The sequence below is a fragment of the Thamnophis sirtalis genome, unplaced genomic scaffold (genome assembly GCF_051295495.1).
Source record: "Thamnophis sirtalis isolate CommonGarterSnake01/CBP01778 unplaced genomic scaffold, rThaSir2_p1.2 scaffold_13, whole genome shotgun sequence".
NCBI lineage: Eukaryota > Metazoa > Chordata > Lepidosauria > Squamata > Natricidae > Thamnophis > Thamnophis sirtalis.
In genome coordinates, this window is record NW_028261393.1 from 49,075,883 (window position 1) to 49,098,155 (window position 22,273).

Genomic DNA, 22,273 nt, shown 5'->3' on the forward strand with positions numbered 1-22,273 from the left:
TAGGGAGTCGAACCGCCCAACTGCTGATCTTTCTGATCGACAAGCTCAGTGTCTTAGCCGCTGAGCCACTGCGTCCTTTGGACAGGCTATCCAAACATAAATAGGCAAGCATCCATTTGGATTGTAAAAGGATGTGAATCCTCTTTACATCTCCAAGAAAAGACTTGGCTGCAGGGCAGTGTGTTTTGGGGAGAAGGAGGGGTGGTTAGGAATGCATAAGTTGAAATGTTCAGGGTTATTCCAAGGAGTTCCTTCGGAGTGGACCTCTGGCTCTCCCCTCCAGGTTTCTCATTATGTTTTAAAACAAACAAAATGTTAATTACACAGCACCACAAATATAGTCAGGCAGGGCAATTTGGGATTTGGGTCCTAATCAAAAATGGATATATAGGCGGAAAACTTGCAGCAAGCTTGAGAACACAGGGTGACCTATTAATACAGCACATATTTTACAGAGCTATGGGATAATTAATCTATGCCACTCTAGACAGAAAAAAAAATCATCTTGATATATTTTTTCTCCCTTCCCACTAAATTATAGATGAACAACTAAATACTGATAGCCTTCAAAGCATCAGGCAGAGGATAGCCATGGATAAGATTGTAACACAAAGCTTATTAACAGGCTTGGAAGAGACCTTGTTGGTCATCTAGTCCAACCCCTCACTCAAGCAGGAGACCCTGCACCCTGTCTGACAGGTAGGTAATATTATTGGCAGGTAGTATTTTGCTTCTTGGGTTGGCCCTATCTTTCTTGCAATCCTGATCAGGTAGAACAATTTCAATTCGTGTGCACTATTCTGCACCACCAATAGAAGAAGCAACATGACAATTTTTGCTCTTGATGGTAGTTGTTGTGTATTGAGTATATATAGTTATGTTAACTGTGCTAAAGTGAAACTAACCTTTAGATGACCCTGACTGTTAACTGTGCTAAAGTGAAACTAACCTTTGGATGACCCTAACTGTTAACTGTGCTAAAATGAAACTAACCTTTAGATGACCCCAACTGTTTTGGAGGGAAATGTAGAAAATGTATACTGTATTTAGGCAGGCTTTTTTCTAGTTCTATGATTGGTTAAGGCTCTGTGGGCCTAGAATATACCGGTAAATCACAGGAAATTCCCTGCAGTTCCTCAGTTCCATTTTTTTTAGGTTAATACAAGCTGTTGCAGCTATGTTCTTGCCTATTGAAGCCCACTACTCAATAGTAGTCTTTCAACATTGATCAGACCAAGGACTATAACTTTCCAAAAGTGAGCACACTGGATCACCTTAGGCCAACTTGAGGACTGTATCCTGTGTTGTTCTCCTGAATTTTTGTAGATGAAATTGTACTTAACACATCCCAAAGGTGCTTTTTCAGGAGGCAACTGGACTTTCTTTTCTTTCTTTTTTTTCTTTTGAAGATGTTTCGCTTCTTATCCAAGAAGCTTCTTCAGCTCTGGCAGGTTAGTGGGGAATGGAAGGATTTCTATCTAAATAGTGATTTGTAGAGATTTATAAATCTCACTAGTCCAGTTGACAAACTTGACCTGGATGACTGAGAATCTCTATAGACTTTTTACTTAAGGCATCCCTGTCTGGAGAACTGGATTACTGGAGATTGCCATTTCCATGTCAAATGACAGAAGTGACAGACCATCTTTTGCTCCACTTTAGGTCAAATTCAAATTCTAAGAAACAACCACATCGCCCTCCTTTTAAAAAAAAAGAAAACAACACTTAGCACCCTGTTGTGACTCAGCAGAAGTCTCCTGTGAGTCTTTTTGGGATGCAATATTAACAATGCAGCTGGGGCTCGTTAGTGGCATCTTCTGGTGATAAAAGGACGGATGGTGCCACGCCCTGGTTGCAGGAGTCAACGTTCATTCATTCGTTCAGCATTCATCGGTCATGGTTTGTTTGTGAGAGACACTTGGAGAAGTGATTTGCTTTCTGTAACCCTGACTCTAGGAGACACTTGGAGAAGTAAATTGTTTTGTAAGAGTTTTGTTTTGTATTCTGTTATCTCCTCGTCAGAGACTTTATTTATGTTTATTTTTGGGCTCGCAGCAGTCTGAGCCGAGAACTGATAAAGTTCTTCCCTTTTATGTTTGTCTGCCTGTTGTCTGTTAACAAGCGGAGAAGAGGGGACAGAACAGCACCCTATCTAAATCAAAAACAGCAAAGCCATCCAATATACTGCCATAAGAATAAAGGAAAGCAAACTCATTTCTGTGCCGGGCAACATCTAATATTACTTGGCTAGTTAAGTTAATAGCTCAGTTGTTAAGTGAATCTGGATTCCCCATTGACTTTGCTTGTCGAAAGGGGGAAGTCACGTGACTCTGGGACACTGCAACTGTTGTTAATACCTGCCAGTTGCCAAGTGTCCAAATTTTGATGACATGACTGGGGTGATGCTGCAATAGTCGTAAGTGTGAAAATCGATCATATATCACTTTTTTTCAGTGCAGTTGTAACTTCAAACAGTTACTAAAAGAATGATTGTAAGCCGAGGACTACTAGTACGGTAGAGAGAGGGGGGGAGGGAGGGAGGGAGGGAGAGAGAGAGAGAGAGAGAAAAGAAAGAGATGAGGGAGTGGAGCAGGAGTGGATTCCTGCCAGTTCTAGCCTCTTCTATAGAAGAGTTTCCACAAATCTACAGTGACATTTAGAACTGGTTCCAGCTCCCTCCCCCTGCACATCATCAAGATGAAGAGCAAGACAATGAATTCTGGGAGTTGAAGTCCACAAGTCTTAAAGCTGTCAAGTTTGAACACCCCTGGTTTTTTTAAAGGGTTAGGGTTACAATGGTCTTGTAACTTGACAGCTTTAAGACTTGTATGCTTCAATGCCAGAGTTCCTGAGCCAACATGACTAGAGGAGGAATTCTGGGAGTTGAAGTCCACAAGACTTAAAGCTGTCAAGTTTGAAACACCCCTGGGTTTTTTTCCCCCCCTAAAGGGTTAGGGGTGCAAGGGTCTTGTAGCTCGACAGCTTTAAGACTTGCGTGCTTCAAATGCCAGAGTTTCTGAACCAACATTTTGGTTGCTAAGCAAGAGTGTTGTTAAGTGAGCTTCACCACATTTTACAAGTTGGCCATGCTCACCCAGTCACATGGCTGGCAAGCCACTCCACAAAGCAGGCCACACCTACAGAAGAGGTTCTAAAAAAATTTGAAACCCACCACTGGAGTGGAGAGAGAGAAAGAGAGAGGGAGGGAGGAAGGGAGGGAGGGAGGGAGGGAGAGAGGGAGGGAGGGAGGAAGAGAGAGAGAAGAGAAAGACAGAGGAGATAGAAGACAGGAAAAAAGAGGGAAGGAAGGAAAGGAGTGGGGGAAGGAACTTGCATAAATCTTCAGAGGTAACTTAAGTTTGTTATTTCCCAATATTCTAGGCTCATTAAATAAATGAAAGCAGAGAACTGGAAACCAACACAAAAATATCACCTAAAGGTTAGCTGCATGACATCGTTTTTTAAAAAAAAATGTTTGGCTCCACAACATAACAAACATGTCAGCAAATGTTGCGTACCCTCTGAAAACCATCAAAATAAGCATACTCCTCCTTTTCTGTCATTTACAACTTTCTAAATCAATGCAACAATATCGAATATTCTGCTTTCTTAGCCTGTTTCCCTGGAGATAAGAAATTAAAAGTGCAAGGATGCATTCCTGAAACACTGCTACGCACAGTTGTATATTTAGATTGAAGTATTTTCTAGAATTACAGAGAAAGATTATGTAATGTTTTAAAATGAGAATGGTGAACTCTATTATAACTGGGTTTTAAAACATTTGAAACCATATGCCAAGGTCTTTTTCTTTTCTTTTCTTTTTTTGAATTATCTGTAAAACACTTTGAGAAGCAGTCATATCTATCTGGCAGAATTAACTATCTGAATGCAGTATAAAAGACATGTTGCGGCTTTTAAAAATGCAGTAACATGAGAAAATTAACTCAGTGATTTATATATATTGGAAATATGCATAATTCTCCCCTCTTGCTTCACCCATGGCAAAGAAATGGGTGGAAGTAGACATTATTTTTCTTCCCTTAAATAAAACTGACCCCATTGGAGAGGGCAGGGGCGGAGGGAGGGAGGAAGGGAGGGAGAGAGAGAAAGAGAATGAATATATGCTGCGTATATAATATATATTTTATAATATGTGCCAACAGTGTGAGGCAAAAGACAAAAAAGCCACAAAAAAGCTATTATTCTATGTTCTGTTCTACATAACTCATTGCTCAGTATTACATGGTGTATCATCAAACAAAGATACGTTATGAAATCTACAGCCAGGCTCCAGAATCTTTCATTAGAAGATTTAGATTAGAAGAAACCTATACAGATGTAGCCAATTTCTTCTGATCCTGACCACCAAATTTATTGTTTTTTTAATCAGGAAAACATCATAGTGTTAGGAAACAAAGGGAATAATTATTTTAATTGGACAGGATTCATTTTAAAGTTTCATTTGTAATATTATTTTTCCCCCTTGATTTTATTGCTTGAGGGATTGCTTCCTTCTGCCTGTTAGCATTTGATTCACGCTGTCCCTGATTGATATGCCCTACTAAGTCACTACTTTGGACCAACCATCAAATATCCCTACTTCTTTTTGAAATTACAAAGAAGCAGAGCTAGAGGGAAAAAAAATGTTTTTTTTCTAGCCTTCTTTATTGTCAGTACTTATAGTTTTCTTTTTCTTTTTTCTATCTGCCAAAAGAACTGCAGAAAAAAAAAGCTTATTCCTCAAACGATTCATTAATATGACATGTATACACAGATGCATTATAGGGATTATATATTCTATATTAAAATACAGAGGGTACTTTACAACTCACTGTCAACTTGAATAAGAAATAAAGATGTCAGAATGAGCCAGGTTGACTCAAGGAATGAACAAATCTCTTCTTAAAAACTTCCAGTGTTGGAGCATTCACCACCTCTGAAGGCAAGTTGTTCCACTGATTAATTGTTCTAACTGTCAGGAGATTTCTCCTCAGTTCTAATTTGTTTCTCTCCTTGATTAGTTTTCATCCATTGCTTCTTGTCCTACCCTCAGATGCTTTGGAGAACAGGTTGACTCCCTCTTCTTTGGGTCAGCCCCTGAGATATTGGAACACTGATATCATGTCACCCCTAGTCCTTCTTTTCATCAGACTAGACATACCCAGTTCCAGCAACTGTTCTTTATACGTTTTAGCCTCCAGTCCCCTAATCCTCTTTGTTGCTCTTCTCTGCACTCTTTCTAGAGTCTCCACATCTTTTTTACATTGTGGTGACCAAAACTGGATGCAATATTCCAAGTGTGGCCTTACCAAGGCATTATAAAGTGGTATTAACACTTCACCTGATCTTGATTCTATCCCTCTGTTTATGCAGCCTAGAACTGTGTTGGCTTTTTTGGCAGCTGCAGCACACTGCTGGCTCATATTTAATAGTTGTCCTCTAGGTCTCCAAGATCCCTCTCACAGTTATTACTACTGAGTGAGGGACTACCTATACTGTACCTGTGCATTTTGTTTTTCTTGCCTAAATGTAGAACCATACTTTTTTCACCATTACATTTCCTTTTGTTAGATATTGCCCAATGTTCAAGTCTTAGAAGATCCTTCTGTATCTTAATGACTCTATGGTGGTGGAATGGAATGGTTTCCTCCACCAATCCAGATTAGAGTGACCCTACCCTTAGAAAGTTGGACTATAAGAAAGGCTGAGCGCCAAAGAATTGAGGCCTTTGAACAATGGTGCTAAAGAAGACTCCTGCGAGGCCCTTGGACTGCAAGGCGGTCAAATGGGTCAGTTCTAGAGGAGATCAACCCTGACTGCTCTTTAGAAGGCCAGATCCTGAAGAGGAAACTCAAATACTTTGGCCACCTTATGAGAAGGAAGGACTCACAGGAGAAGAGCCTCATGCTGGGAACGAGGGCAAAAGAAGAAGGAGACGACAAAGAACGAGGTGGCTGGATGAAGTCACTGAAGCAGTCGGCGTGAGTTTCAATGGACTCGAGAGGATGGCGGAGAACAGAGGAAGGCCTGGAGGAACGTTGCTCATGGGTTCGCGATGGGTCAGACACGACTTTGCAACCAGCAACAACAACCCTCAGAAATCATGTTTTAGCACCCTATCAAAACATCATTTGTCCTTGTGATGTTTCAAGACTTTTTTTTTTATCCTCCTGTAATCCATTATCATGATCAATGAAGCCAATGGCTGTCCAAGCATGAGGTCAACGGACTGCTATCATCCAGATGGTTTCAGTGCAGGGCAAAGGCATTTAGCTGTCAGATAAAAGGATCTGTAACTGTGCTTCATACATTTCAGAGCTGCATTAGTTACCTAGATCTGTCAAGGGAAGTTAAAACGGACGGATTCATCTGTTTTAACAGCAATTGGGTCTCTTACCCTGGATTGTTAATCAGAAGAACAGAATTAACTCTGCCGCATGAAGCACAATGAAGCTATTCACATAATGCAATTTTGAATATTAATAGACGTGGGCTTAGGATTTAGCTATTTGGATGCTAATGTGTTTTCCGAGGCGAAATACCTTGACATTGCGAGATAGCCGTCAATCCCCAATAATAAACTCACTCTATTATGCTCGTCTGTGTTAAGGGAATGTTAATATACCTTTCAAAACAATTAATTCAACACTAATTGTAAGTGAGGCAGTTCATTCTTCCTTTCATTCTTATGCCACTAAGTTTACAGGTGATTTTAATTGCCATGGTAATCAGTGATAATGAAGATGTAAATTGTTTCTGATTAAGTTATATTTGCATCAAAATGTTTTCTAATACATTTATTGCATTAAAGCCTGTTGCTCTTGTGGGTGGCCCTGGTTTCATTCTACATACTTATGTACCGCATAAGAAATGTCATAACTGAATAGTTATATCGGCTTAGTTACGCATAAGATTAGAGATTTGTATTGGATTGAATGAAGGTTTGTACTTACCAGGTATGTAACAGCAATGTGCATTTCTTATATTCTTGCCATAATTCAAAGTGGATGGGGAAAAAAACCCCAGCTCACTTGTGATCTGAATTAGTAATAGCAACAGCACTTAGATTTATATACCACTTCAAAGTGCTTTACAGCCCTCTCTAAGCAGTTTACAGAGTCAGCATTTTGCCCCCAATAACCTGGGTCCTCATTTTACCCACCTTGGAAGGATGGAAGGCTGAGTCAACCTTGAGCCTGGTGGGGTTTGAACTCCAGAGTGTGAGCAAAGTTAGCCTGCAATACTTCATTTTAACCACTGTGCCACCAGGGCTCCTAATAACAATAGAATTTAAGACTTATATAGCTGCGTCACAGTGCTTTACAGCCCTCTCTAATGGTTTACAGAGTCAGCCTCTTGCACCCAATAATCTGAGTCCTCATTTTACTCACCTCGGAAGGATGGAAGGTTGAGTCAACCTTGAGTCAGTGAGAATAAAATTGCCAAATTCCTGGCAGTTGGCAGTTAGCAATCAGCACAAATATACATGGCAGAATGTGATCATCTAGCCCAGTGGTCCATGAGAAAATTTTGGTGGTCCACAGAAAAAAAAATTTGCATTTTTTATATTGCACTAAATGCTATCTATCTTTTTTAAAAAAAAATCAATATTAGTGGTCTGCAGGATTTAAAATTATGAATTTAGTGGTCCCTGAGGTTTGAAAGGTTGGTGACTCCTGATCTAGCCTATTACTTTCAATTGTTGGGAGGATCTACGCAACATTAATTTAGAACTAGGAGGAGGAAAATGTGTAACTTTGCTGAAGCTTTCAAATCTGCAAACTTACTGCAGCAAAGCAGGAATGCAAACACACACCTTCCATTTTTTAGAAGCTTAAAAAAAGACCTCTTAAAATAACACAGCACTAATTGCCTTGCTGAATAATAGATTACAAACTAAATATGCAACTTTTTTTAAAAAAATAACCCAAAATAACAACCTATGCTGATTTTATTGTAAGATGTAAGGGATTGGTTGAAGCCCCGAAGAGTCCCACTACCTCAATTCACACTCATTACGTGATTTATTCTGATACACAACTAATATACCTTGACATCTTGCATAATATTTGTCAAGAGAGAAATATTGGTATTTTTTTTTGTTTCCCTCAGATTGAATCCCATCAGCTTTGCTCACTGGGTAGAAAAGGACAAGCTGCAGCCACACACTGTGCATTTGTATGTGTTTTATGATTGGGATGGAGTAAGCTGTGCTTCACCACAGAGCTGAAATGATCACAGAGGGAAGGACCAGCCAACTGCAGAGTGAAGTAATCTCTCGTTCAATCTCATTCATATTTGTGTCATCTCTCTTCTCTGTTTCGGAAATCCGATGGGATGGGGAAGAAAGCATGCATTTCAACAATCCTTTGCAACTCTGCAAAGCAGAGATATTAAGAGCCTATTGAGTCATTCCCTTGCCTTCCTCCTCATTCCCTCTCTCGGTGAATGCCCTTGTGCACAATACAGTGGGAGTTCAGTTACCCAGCAAGCTCAGTGTGGCTTCCTTTATCATATCCAATTGTCAATCTGCACCAAAGCTATTGCAGCTCATTATACATACATACATACATACATACATACATACATACATACATACATACATACATACACACACACACACACACACACACACACACACGTACATATATACATATACACACACTATACACACACAATGTATGTATGTATGTATGTATGTATGTATGTATGTATGTATGTATGTATGCATATGTTGCATTTGTGCTGATAAATAAATAAAGGGAGACTGGTATAGATCTATTTCAAGCTATTTAGCTCTCATCAGCTAGCCATACCCTTACTGGGATTTGAACCTGTGGTCTCTTGTGATGAGCCGATAGACAGAGAAAGGAAGCAGTATGCTTCCTCCCATATTTGGGCATACCAGGGGTTGTGACACAAAATACACACACACACACACACACACACACACACACACACACTGGTCTTGGTGTTCTTGTATTCAGGTTTTTTCCCGTGTACGATTGAGATTGTCTTGGCAACGTTTCGGTGAGGTGCTGGAAAAGGGAGGAATATTTTTCTTTTTTTCTGACTGTGTTCTTGTGTTCTGCGATGTGTGCATTTATTCTCTTATTAGTTTGTCCTATGTATGTGGCAGGGCAGATTTTGCATGGTATTTCGTAGACTCCTTGGTTTTCTAGCTGAAGATATATACACATATACACACACACTACACATTACACACACACACACACACACATATGGTCCAACCTTCACAGGTTGGACCATAAGGAAGGCTGAGCGCCAAAGTATGGAGGCCTTTGAACTCTGATGCTGGAGAAGACTCCTGTGAGTCCCTTGGACTGCAAGGCGATCAAACTGGTCAGTCCTAGAGGAGATCAACCCTGACTGCTCTTCAGAAGGCCAGATCCTGAAGAGGAAACTCAAAGACTTTGGCCACCTAATAAGAAGGAAGGAATCACTGGAGAAGAGCCTAATGCTGGGAACGATTGGGGGCAAAAGAAGAAGGGGACGGCAGAGAAAGTTGAGGGTAGATTTTAATGCCTTATTTTACTGCACCAAAGGAGTTGGAAGTCAATGCCCTTTTTTTTCCCCCTTGCTTTCTCTCTTCCCCTATTATCCACTTCTGTTTTTCCTTTCCTAATTTCCCTAATATTTGCTTTTGTATGTCATATTATAAATTAATAAAATGATAACTGATTAAATAAAATGAATAAATAAAGTGTACTAAATCAACGAATAAACGGGAAGCCAGGAGGTGGACAGTACAAGGATGAAATCATCTTCTTAACATGTCATCTGCCTCCAGAGGTCAGAGGCCCCTCAGGCCCCAGACCAACTGGGAGGACCAGATTTCTATGCCCTTCCTAAAGGCCAAATTAAAGTGGGGCGGGGCATTTACTGAGCTCTCAATTCTGGCTCCGCCCACGTCGCCTTACCTTTATTCATGTCAATCAGCTGCTTTTTCTTCTTCTGCCGTTCCAATTTTTCGCGTTCTGCTTTTTCTTTGGCAAGTTTGGCTCTCTTGGTCTTTTCCTCCATTTCTCTTCTTTTATGGTTTTCCTTCAACGCATCCTGTATCAATCAGAGGAAAGAGAGGAGTTGTTTTAGGCAGAGAAAATCTAGGGGAACTTCATTTGTTATAGATTAGGCTTGTAGGTGCCTGGAGGGGAGAAAAATGCATAGCATAATGTCACCTTTCAAAGCACCATGATTTTTTATGAAACAACTAGTTGATAACCCAGCATGGTCCGTGTATTTATTTATCCTTATCCTGTATTAGACAGGAAAAGGAAAGGTGGCGCAGTGGTTAAATGCAGCACTGCAGGCTACTGCTAGATCAGCAGTTCAGCGGTTCAAATCTCACCGGCTCAGGGTTGCCTCAGCCTTCCATCCTTCCGAGGTGGGTAAAATGAGGACCCAGATTGTTGTTGGGGGCAATATGCTGACTCTCTGTAAACCGCTTAGAGAGGCCTGAAAGGCCTATGAAGCGGTATATAAGTCTACTGCTATTGCTATTGCTATTGCTAGAATTATATCTATAGTGTTGACCGCCCCACAACCCATTTTGGGCCTAGTAGGCTTCCCTGCAGCCTCCTGGGAGCAAAAATGGGCCATGGGGGGAGATTTCACTCCTCCCCCCCCCCCGGCTCCCTCTGCACCCCATACATGTGTGGCTGACCCCACATGTGTGCACCCCCTGCACATGGGTACACGTCTCCCTCATGCACCCTGCCCCTTTCCCCGGTCTACTCTACTACAATATAATAGCAGAGTTGGAAGGGACCTTGGAGGTCTTCTAGTCCAACCCCCTGCCTAGGCAGGAAACTCTATACCGTTTCAGACAAATGGCTATCCAACATCTTCTTAAAGACTTCCAGTGTTGGGGCATTCAGAACTTCTGGAGGCAAGTTGTTCCACTGATTAATTGTTCTGTCAGGAAATTTCTCCTCAGGTCTAAGTTGCTTCTCTCCTTGATTAGTTTCCACCCATTGCTTCTTGTTCTGCCCTCAGGTGCCTTGGAGAATAGTTTGGCTCCCTCTTCTTTGTGGCAACCCCTGAGATATTGGAACACTGCTATCATGTCTCCCCTAGTCCTTCTTTTCATTAAACTAGACATACCCAGTTCTTCATATGTTTTAGCCTACTCTACTCTACTCTACTCTACTCTACTCTACTCTACTCTACTCTACTCTACTCTACTCTACTCTACTCTACTCTACTCAAATTAGAAGCCCAGTAGCTAACAACTTTTCACCTGCCAAAATGAATATAAGGGATAGCAAAACAATAATGAAGCATTTAATCTTGGGACAACTTTTTGAACTTCATAAATTCCTTTCTGACACTGGCAATTACAAATCATAACATTTTTTTTTCCTTTTGTTGTGCTTTTCCTTTTCAACAACCTTCCAGTACTTTGCAAATTACTGTTTCCAAAACCGCCTCGGGCAAGTTAGACAAATGTTGTGCCCGCTGCCCACTTGTCAAAGAGGCCTTTGGCGGTTGTTGTTGTCATTTCAATCAAAAATCCGGCGTGGGGAACGAGGCTGAGAAATGATTTCTACCTGTTCCACAGTATGCGCTTCATGTCTTTTTGGTTACACAAACAGATCTGAGCACGTTACAGGTCACAATTAACAAACTGTATTGGATAAAAAGACGGTAAAGAACTGAAACTATTGAGATTTTTTTTAAAAAAAAAAATGAAACCAGCTAACACATCTTAAATTATGAGCGTCACTTGCTCCGGCATCCAGTCTGATGGGAAAGGTAATAGTTACAATAATAGCACTGAAGGAGTTGATCGGTCAGTGCCCAAAGTTCAGGATTTGTATCACTGCCCTAAATTAATTTTGATGGCATATGACTGTGATGGAAAACCTGTGGCACACAAAGCCATCTCTGTGGACAAGCATGTCATCATTCCAACTCAGCCAACTAAAAGCTTCATCATCACTGGCATATGAAGTGAGCAAGCTTGATAGAAAAGACCCAATGAATAGCAATAGCAGTTAGACTTCTATACCGCTTCATAGGGCTTTCAGCCCTCTCTAAGCGGTTTACAGAGTCAGCATATTGGCCCCAACAACAATCCGGGTCCTCATTTCACCCACCTCGGAAGGATGGAAGGCTGAGTCAACCCTGAGCCGGTGAGATTTGAACAGCCGAACTGCAGAACTGCAGTCAGCTGAAGTAGCCTGCAGTGCTGCATTTAACCACTGCGCCACCTCGGCTCTATGAGGGTTGAAGCTAATATTCAGATGTGCATATAAAATTAATAAAAAAACTAGGAGCGTTTCCGTTTTTCTTTTTAAAACCAGATGACATTCTTATCTACCCATTCATTCCATTTGATATTTTTTCTTCTTTTTAAAGATAAGGGGCACCGAGAAAATGATTTTGTTTTGTTTCGTTTTGTTATTAGCCCATTTTGTCCTTTAGCGTAACCGGCTGACAACATGCCTTCCTTCTAAAGCAGCACCTCCTTTTTCTGCGGAAATTCAAGGTGCACTATTAATTGTATAAATCCATAATAATGATTTTTTTTTCCTCTCCCAGGAAAAGTAAAAAAAAAAGAAAAAAGAAAATCCATTTGAGTGGAATATATAATAAATTCTACACATTGTATACAAAAACCTTTGGTGGGAAAAATAAATAAATAAATAAAAAACCCCACTTAAGTTAGCAGGTTAATATGTTTGCTGACATTCATTCTATTTTGCAAAATATTAGGAAAATGACATTTTTGTTGTTGCTCTGTTGACAGCAGAAAGTCTCTGCAACTTTGTTTAATTCTTCTATAGCAGCAGAAACAGAAATCAATTTTCCTGGTCCGGGTAGAAGATTCATGCTGGAAGATGCTAATTAAGTGTTAATTGAAGCATGTTAATGAGAAGATTAGCTTTCGGTTCTATGCTTTAGGATAAGAATAGACAGTTACAATTTTGCTAGACAGAGTTTTCAAGAGTTCTATACGTCTGTGTGTGCCCTTGATGGATGGATGCAGTGGTGGGATTCAAATAATTTAACAACCGTTTTTCTGACCTAATGACCAGCTGGATAGGCGGGGCTCAGTGGTCATATGACTGGGTGGGTGTGGCCAACTCGATGTCTCTCACGTCGATGGGCACTTCGCCTTAGCTGTTACAATGTAATAAGGGTTAACTGGAGAGGCAGTTTCTGTAAGAGCCAAGGTAGCGCAGTGGTTAAATGCAGCACTGCAGGCTACTTCAGCTGACTGCAGTTCTGCAGTTCGGCTGTTCAAATCTCACCGGCTCAGGGTTGACTCAGCCTTCCATCCTTCCGAGGTGGGTAAAATGAGGACCCGGATTGTTGTTGGGGGCAATATGCTGACTCTATAAACCACTTAAAAGCCCTATGAAGCGCTATATAAGTCTAACTGCTATTGCTATTGCTGTAAGCAAGGCAATAAAGATTAGGCTAGAAACAATACCAGAATGTTTCCTTCTTGCCTTCCTTACAGGATTAGCCATGCAAAGTGGGAAAAAAAACCAAAGCAAAAGGAGATTTCTTCCAACAACCGGTTCCCCGAACTGCTTAGAAAGTTAATAATAGGTGCAAACTGGCTGAATCCCTCCACTAGATGGATGGATAGTTGTCTGTCTGTCTGTCTTAAAAAAATAATTATAACTACAAAAAGTACAAATTACAGAGGCTTGAAAAAAAGAAACAGTAAATTGCATTAAGCTAATCCATTTAGCATGTCTGCTATGGCAACTGATTTCTGCAGGTTAACAATAAAAAGAGATGATGAAAGTATATATAATAAAAGGGTAATTTTTCACTTTCTAATAAGGCGCCTGGAGGAAAAAAAAAGATTAAATGAAAAACAAATGAAAGGGGGAAAAAAAACTTTGTGGCAGATTTGTCATGCAGAGAAAAATAATAATAAATGAACAAAACGTCTAAGTAAGGAAGATTACAGAAGTTACTGACTCATCTAAAAAAAAATAATTGTATGGAGGGGAAATGAAATTAAAACAACATAAATATTTAGAAATGGTTACTATCTGATTGATAAGTGAAAGGGTGATAAAGTCTTTCTTTTTTTAAGACAAAAAGATCAATTTTTATTTTCAATTTAAGGTCTGTCTGAGACCTCATTTGACTTAATTGAAGGAAGAAATGAATATTTTGCTTGAGAAATTAGATTTTTAAGGCAAGTTACATGATAACAGAAGGACTTCAAATGGAGTAGTGAAAACAAGATTTTAGAACTAAGAAGAACTTAGAACTAAGGAGAAATTTCCCGACAGTTAGAACAATTAATCAGTGGAACAAACTTGCCTCCAGAAGGTGTGAATGCCCCAACACTGGAAGTCTTTAAGAAGATGTTGGATAACCATTTGTCTGAAGTGGTGTAGGGTTTCCTGCATAGGCAGGGGGTTGGACTAGAAGACCCCTGAGGTCCCTTCCAACTCTGCTATTCTATTTTCTACTAGGATTCACTAAGTTGACTTTGTTATTTTGCCACTTCATCACAAATAAAACATAAATGAGTTTATCACACATCACAGCTACTTTTTCAGATTCAACAAAAACACACTGACTTGACTGAGATGAGAACTGCAATGATAAATTATTAAAATTATGAAATCACAAATCCCTTTTGGTTTGAAGCATGTGGTCAGTTGCAAAGTAGATGTGCAATTACACTCAAGACCAATTGAGGTTTTAAAAAGCCCTTCCAAAAGACCTCGGAGGTCTTCTAGTCCAACCCCCTGCCTAGGCAGGAAACCCTACACTACTTCAAACAAATGGCTATCCAACATCTTCTTAAAAACTTCCAGTGTTGGAGCATTCACAACTTCTGGAGGCAAGCTGGTCCACTGATTCATTGTTCTAACTGTCAGGTAATTTCTCTTCAGCTCTAAGTTGCTTCTCTCCTTGATTAATTTCCACCCATTGCTTCTTGTACTGCCCTCAGGTGCTTGGAAAATAGTTTGACTCCCTCTTCCTTGTGGCAACCCCTGAGATATTGGAAGACTGCTATCATGTCTCCCCTAGTCCTTCTTTTCATTAAATATCCAATTCCTGCAACTGTTCTTCATATGTTTTAGCCTCCAGTCCCCTAATCATCTTTGTTGCTCTTCTCTAAACTTTTTCTAGAGTCTCCACATCTTTTCTACATCGTGGCAATCAAAACTGAATGCAGTATTCCAAGTGTGGCCTTACCAAGGCATTACAAAGTGGTATTAACACTTCAGGTGATCTTGATTCTATCCCTCTGTTTATGTAGCCTAGAACTGTGTTGGCTTTTTTGGCAGCTGCTGCACATTGCTGGCTCATATTTAAATGGTTGTCCACTAGGACTCCAAGATCCCTCTCACAGTTACTACTATTGAGCAAGGTACCACCTATACTGTACCTGTGCATTTCTGTGCAATAAACAACAGAAAATCGAAATTTGAAATGGCTAAGCAGATATTTGTCTAATACTGCCAAAAAAATGTCCATGAGTACATTGAAGGATCCATCCAGCCATTCATTAATTCTTACGAATCTGAAAAGTCATCCCCCAAGGAGTCAATTGTTTCAACCAAACAGAAATAAACAAGCAAGACCTTTTCAGAAATGGGTACCAAAGCAGTCGGCAAGCACTGAGTTTCCATGTTTCCCAGTGGGTGGTGTGAAGCAGAAATAACAACAGTAACAACAGGCCCAGTTTGCAGCGAACAGTGCACAGAAGCATTAGGCCTGACACGGAACTTCTGAGGGATGCCATAAAAGATTATGATTCTTAGCAAGCCAAACGATTGTGATAAAATTCTCTAACTGGCAGATAAAGAGTACGGAAGCAGCAAAATGGGGGTAAAAAGCAGTGTGGCAAAACACATCGTTCTGCAATGAGCGAAATATGGATTTTCAACCTCCCAACTTTTCAACTCGCAGCCTTGAACTAGTTTAGCCTCTTCTGCTTCTTGCTTATAGAATTATATAATGCCTTGGTAAGGCCACACTTGGAATATCACATCCAGTTTTGGTCGCCACAATGTAGAAAAGATGTGGAGACTCTAGAAAGAGTGCAGAGAAGAGCAACAAAGATGATTAGGGGACTGGAGGCTAAAACATATGAAGAACGGTTGCAGGAATTGGGCATGTCTGATGAAAAGAAGGACTAGGGGAGACATCATAACAGTGTTCTGATATCTCAGGGGTTGCCACAAAGAAGAGGGAGTCAAGCTATTCTCCAAAGCACCTGAAGGCAGGACAAGAAGCAATCAAGGAGAGAAGTAACTTAGAACTAAGAAGATATTTCCTGACAGTGAGAACAATGAATCAGTGGAACAACTTGGCTCCAGAAGTTGTGAATGTTCCAACACTGGAAGTTTTAAAGAAGATGTTGGATAATTATTTGTTTGAAATGGTGTTGGGTTTCCTGCCTAAGCAGGGGGTTGAACTAGAAGACCTCTAAGGTCCCTTCCAACTCTGTTATTCTCTTATCTTCTATTCCTGGAAATTTTACGAGTTGGTAGGAAAATGCTCGGTACAGAAGCCGCCTGTGTTATTATTTTAACACAAATTGGATCAAAGGAGTCAGCTCAGAAGCGCTAAGACTGAAAGATTTAAGGTGAGCACCTGAATTAGCAACACAAAGATGTTGTGTTTGACCGAGACTAAGATCCAAGTTATCTAAGGCTCTGACATTTGAAATTTTGGAGGTTGTTTTCTTTTTGCTTTCTACAAGAAAAAAAAAAATCTCCTTGGAAGATCACACAGTCACACAAGTACCAAGCCCGATCAATAACTTGGAAGTTGAAATAATGACAATTCCTTGTCTTTTGAGGTTTTTTTTTTAAAATAAATAGCCCAGGGACGAGTAATAAAACAAAACTAATAGCCAGATATTGTCTGTGAGGATTTTACTATAGATCTGTGAAAGACAGTTGTGTAGTCACTAGATACTAGGAATACCCATAATGTTTCTTCTTCTAAGTGTTACACAGGTATCTAGAAGTACTTCTACATGTTGCTAACATTATTTGCAAACTCTGCCCACTATACAAAGTGGAAATTGGAATGTCAAAGCAACACTCCCTATTTTAAAAAACACTGATCGCACTCAGGTGGATACACATTCACCACTGAATCTTTGAAGAGTACAGAATTCTATAAAATATATTGAAGAAAAGTGTCTAATACGACACTGTGTTTTGTTTGAAAAGAATGGGACCAAAAGCCAAACTTAAAACTCACTTAACAACTGTCTTGTCTAGCAATGAAAATTTGGGGGCTCAATGAAATGAACAAACAATAAATTGAGGATGTAAGTTGAGGTCTATTTGTAAAGAAAAGGACAAAAAATAAAAACAGCCAAGCTGTTTTATCCTCAAGAATACTACTGTGTGTGGTTGTGTTTCTGTAGAGGTAAGTTTTTCCGTTGATCTCGGGGGGGGGGGGGGCACACCCCACACACAGAAATACGCATACTGTTTTTTTTTTCTTTACTAAAATTCATGCTATATTTTCAACCTGCCCATCACTCTGATTTGATTAACTTTCTAATTTGAGAGAAGCATCTTCCGTCTTACTGGATCTATTTTTGAGAATTATCCTGAGAACATTTTTTTTAGCAGATTTTTTAAATTATTTTTTTTTCCCTTCTACAACACCTTACAGTCATTATATCAACATTGTCATGTCATCATACCGGTACATGTATATTATATTTCGCTTCTATATTTACACACCTTTAAAGACAGTTCTATATATATTCATATATATTGTTTTTCGGCTTAATTTAATTAATTTTATTTTATTTTATTCTTGTTTTGCAGCCATTTGTACATTTTTAACATCAACCTTGACAATTAAGAAAAGCCTCTGCTAATAAGGGATCGGGGAGATCAACATTACACTGACTTAAGGTCTCTGTAGTGTTTCCCATTCATAAAAGTAAGGCTTCGTTATTTTGATATTTTCCAGTGGGAAAATTTTGATGAACCAATTTCGTTGTATTTAAGTACAATGACAATAAAGATTTTACACTTACACACACAGACAGACAGACAGACAGACAGACACACGCACACACACACACACATATATGTGTGTGTGTGTGTCTGTGTGTGTGTGTGTGTGTGTGTTTTATTTGTGCTGATAAATAAATAAAGGGAGACTAGTATAGATCTATTTCAAGCTATTTAGCTCTCATCAGCTAGCCATACCCTTACTGGGTTTTGAACCTTTAAAACACAAATATAACAAAGACAACAGTAAAAATATTGGGTTTCTGTCATGATTCCTCTTGTGACGAGGCGATTGACAGAGAATGGAAGCAGTTAGCTTCCTCCCATAATTGGGGCATACCAGGGGTTGTGACTTATATATATATATATATATATATATATATATATATATATATATATATATATATATATATATATATATATATATATATATATATATATATATATATATATATATATATATATATATATATATATATATATATATATATATATATATATATATAAAACACACACACACACACACACACACACACACACACATATCTATATCTATATCTATATCTATATCTATATCTATATCTATCTATATCTATATCTATCTATCTATCTATCTATCTATCTATCTATCTATCATCTATCTATCTATCTATCTATCTATCTATCTATCTATCTATCTATCTATCTATCTATCTATCTATCTATCACACACACTTCACTGTTGCCAGTGATTCTGGATTCTCTTGTACTCATCTACTTAACCTTGAATGATTCACCTTCAGAGCATTCCATTTCCAAGGAAATAAATAGCTATGACGTGTAAACAAAGCCCATTCCCTGACAATACTTGCAAAATCAAATTAATTGGTCATATACGATTCACGTTCATGGATTCGGTTACATGAAAGGCCAAAGGAAAATAACCATCCAGCTTCAAACAGGCCCACTTGAAACAAACTACAAATTACAAGCATCATGAAGGACTGATTTTTTTTTTTTAAAGGAAGAAAAATGTAATAATCACACCTTTAAAATGTCGCTGTTTTGACTGAGGGATGTGAAAGTATTGAAGGATGAGATTTGGGCTGTTACTTGTCCAGTCCTACAAAAGACGAGGGTCACTTCATTCATTTAAAGAAGTGGCACCCCTATGAGACATCATGGAATCCAATTCATTGTTAATATTCATATCTGAATTCTGATGTGGACAGGCCATGAACCACCGTAATGAAGGCCTCCATTTCATCTCTGACAATTGATTTTGGTTCTGCAATGCATTAATTAAATTATTTTTAAGAGGCAACTGCAGAAATTTAATCCCACAAGCCGTCCTAAAAAGAAATCCCTTGTGTGTTGACAAATTCACAATTAGTGTTGATTGTCAATCTGAAAAGCAGTTTTGATTCTGAATAACTTCCACAAAAAAAAATATAATCTCTCCACATTGTCAATTATTCAACTAGTGGCTGGTTTCTAAACTGTTTTCCATATATTTAGGATGCAAGGTGTGTTTTTTAATCATCCCGTGATGAAATATAGAATGAGTTTTCTGCAGAACTGACACAGTCCAACAACTCCGTCCCTCTTAAATGTCCAGTTAACACAGTTCAGAACTCTTAAAAACATTTCTTTACCCAACTAGGTAATATCATCAGAGCACTGATGACTGTTACGTAGTTTGGGCAATGAAATGTCTGTAAGACAACAGCCAAGCTGTTGAGAAGCACAAAGGACCTCTCTTTTTAGGTGGATTTTACAAAGACTTTGGGACATTTTTATGTACTGTTACCATACTGCAGATTCTCACACAGCCCTACCCTGTAACTCTCTTTGTCCTCTGCCTCACTTAATTCATGTTAAAGAAATGAATATGAAACACTGGGCTCATTGTGACTAACTGGACAAGTTGCTATAGTTGTTCTGACCAAGGCTTCCTTAACACGCATGAAGCAGCAAAACCTCTTTTATTTACACAACTATGAATTCCTTTCATTCACAGTCAGCAGGGCTTGCCAAACAGTCTTTCAGAGGAATATTTATCAACACGAACCTTATCTTGCTTGGAGAGCTGACAGATAACTAGTTTCCAAACTAGGCAACACTTGGCACAGAATCTCTTATAATCCCAAACAGAACTTTCCTCTCTTGAAAGGACCGAAGAAACAAATTGTTTCCTGCAAAAGCCCACTCCCCCTTCGCTCCTCTTTTGTTTCCTATGGGTAGAGCCAATTGCCTCCAAGGTGTGGCTTTACTCCCAGGTTGACCCTGCTTTTTTAGTTGTTCCTGTCTTCTGGCAGCTCTTCTACGCAGAGCTGCCAGAAGAAGGGAACAATTAAGGAACAACGGTTGACTCGTGAGTAAGGGCAAAAGGGGATGGTGAATGGCCCCTACCATAGGGAATACAGAGGAGCAAAAGAGGAGTGGAGTTTGCAGGAGACAATTAGTTCGCTTAATTAGTGTGAAGATTTGTTTGTGACTCTCAGAGACTCCTTGCCAAGTATTTCTACAGTGTTGCGTCTGGAAGCTATCGACCTGGCAACTATCCAAGGACTGATAAGGTCTGTGTTTGCATTTCACCCTTGAAAAACTGTTTGCCGGGACTTTGCTGGATGTGAATGCAAGTAATTCACTTTAGCCAAATAAAAGGGTTTTTTTGCGGGGGGGACACACAAGGAGTCTGTTTCGTGATTTGATGAAGCCTAGGTCAGAACACTCAATTTGCTCAGCACCCTTGAAACCCAATGAGATTTTGATGCTGGCATTTTCTTTCATGCCATGGTCCATTTTAGTGTTTCATTTAAAAAAGGGTTTTCTAGCATTATTTCCCATAATGTGTTACATTGCCACTCTAACCTATAGAAAGTTTTTCCTCTTCAAATGAAGATCATACAGTCCATGAAGTGTGAAACTGAGGTGAGGGGTGGGGTGAGGTGGGAATCCTACAAAGGAGATCAAATTTCCATTCAAAGTTTACTTTTAATACAAGAAAGTAATTCTCGGATAAAATTCCAAAAGTAGCGGAAGGAAGAAAAGTAAATAAGCAAGTCAAGGGCACCACATAACTTTGCTTTTCTTCCTAAATAGCAAGTCCCAAAGGCAGAAAACGTTTTCATGTTAATCTATAGCAGCAACAAAAGGAGAAAGGAATTGGAAGAGGTGTATGATCCACCCAGCTGTCTTTAAACATTCCTTTCTTATTGATGTGTACTAATAGCATGAAAATAACTTCATGAAAGAGAACATTTCTTAGGAAGTTCAACTATGAGAGGAAATTGAAGATCCAAAAGGATATACAGTTTATGTTCTTGCTCTCATGCTGTTAACCTTGTTCTAAGGTTTTTTTTGGGGGGGGGAACTTAAGGAGTTTTTTTTGGGGGGGGGGGCTTCGCCGTTCCCGGAAGTTACTTACTTCCGGGTTCGGCGACCAACTGGATCGCAGGGACCGGTGCGAACCGGTCGAAACCCACCCCTGGTCCAGAGGTATTTCATGAGAAGAGACCTCTGCTTGCAACAGAATCCCTTACGCCACCAGGCTTGAAATTTGGGGCTTGGTCAATCTGGAACTGCACCGCCTACTGTCTGATCTAAGCATAGTTGTCTGTTACAATGCCCTATCTGTCAATGACTTTTCCAGCTTCAATCGTATTAATACACAGGCAAACAATTGATAAAACTGAAGGTAAACCGCTCCAAACTCGATTGCAGAAAATAGGACTTCAGCAACAGAGTGGTCAATGCCTAGAATGCTCTACCTGACTCCATTGTTACATCTTCAAAACCCCAGAGCTTCAACCTTAAACTGTCTACCATGGACTTCACCCCATTCCTAAGAGGTTCTTAAAGGGGGCGTGCATAAGCGCACCAGCATGCCTATTGCCCAGTGGTGGACGCCGGCGGCATCCTCGTGCACACACGCAGTTCACACATGAATCTTAGCGCCTGCGCGATGCTCCTGCTGCTCGCGGAGAATCACGCAGGCACTGTATGTGCCATGCGCCTGCATGGAAGTGCAGAAGCCGTCAAAGATCCGTAAGGAGCGCGGGCGGGCGTGTGGGCCCTTTGGCGTTCCTGGAAGTTACTTACTTCCGGGTTCATCGACCAACCGGTCCGCGTGGACCGCCGTGAACCAGTTGAAACCCACACCTGCTATTGCCCCTGTCCTTCTGTCCCGATTTATTTGTACTCATTTCCTTCATTCATGTCCATGTTTATACTTATACCTGTTATCTTATACATGTGCATTCTCTCTGTCTCTCTCTCTCACTCACTCACTCACT

General features: G+C 39.8%; 1 protein-coding gene across 2 annotated transcripts in view; it reads right to left on the reverse strand.

Moving 5' to 3' along the window:
- DIAPH2 (diaphanous related formin 2) overlaps positions 1–22,273 on the reverse strand; it is a 353,946-nt gene that overhangs the window by 103,531 nt on the left and 228,142 nt on the right. For both annotated transcript variants that reach the window (XM_087727709.1, XM_087727708.1), the window contains one exon: positions 9,942–10,077. In XM_087727709.1, coding sequence (XP_087583835.1) covers positions 9,942–10,077 — 136 coding nt within the window. The remainder of the gene's footprint in view (positions 1–9,941; positions 10,078–22,273) is intronic.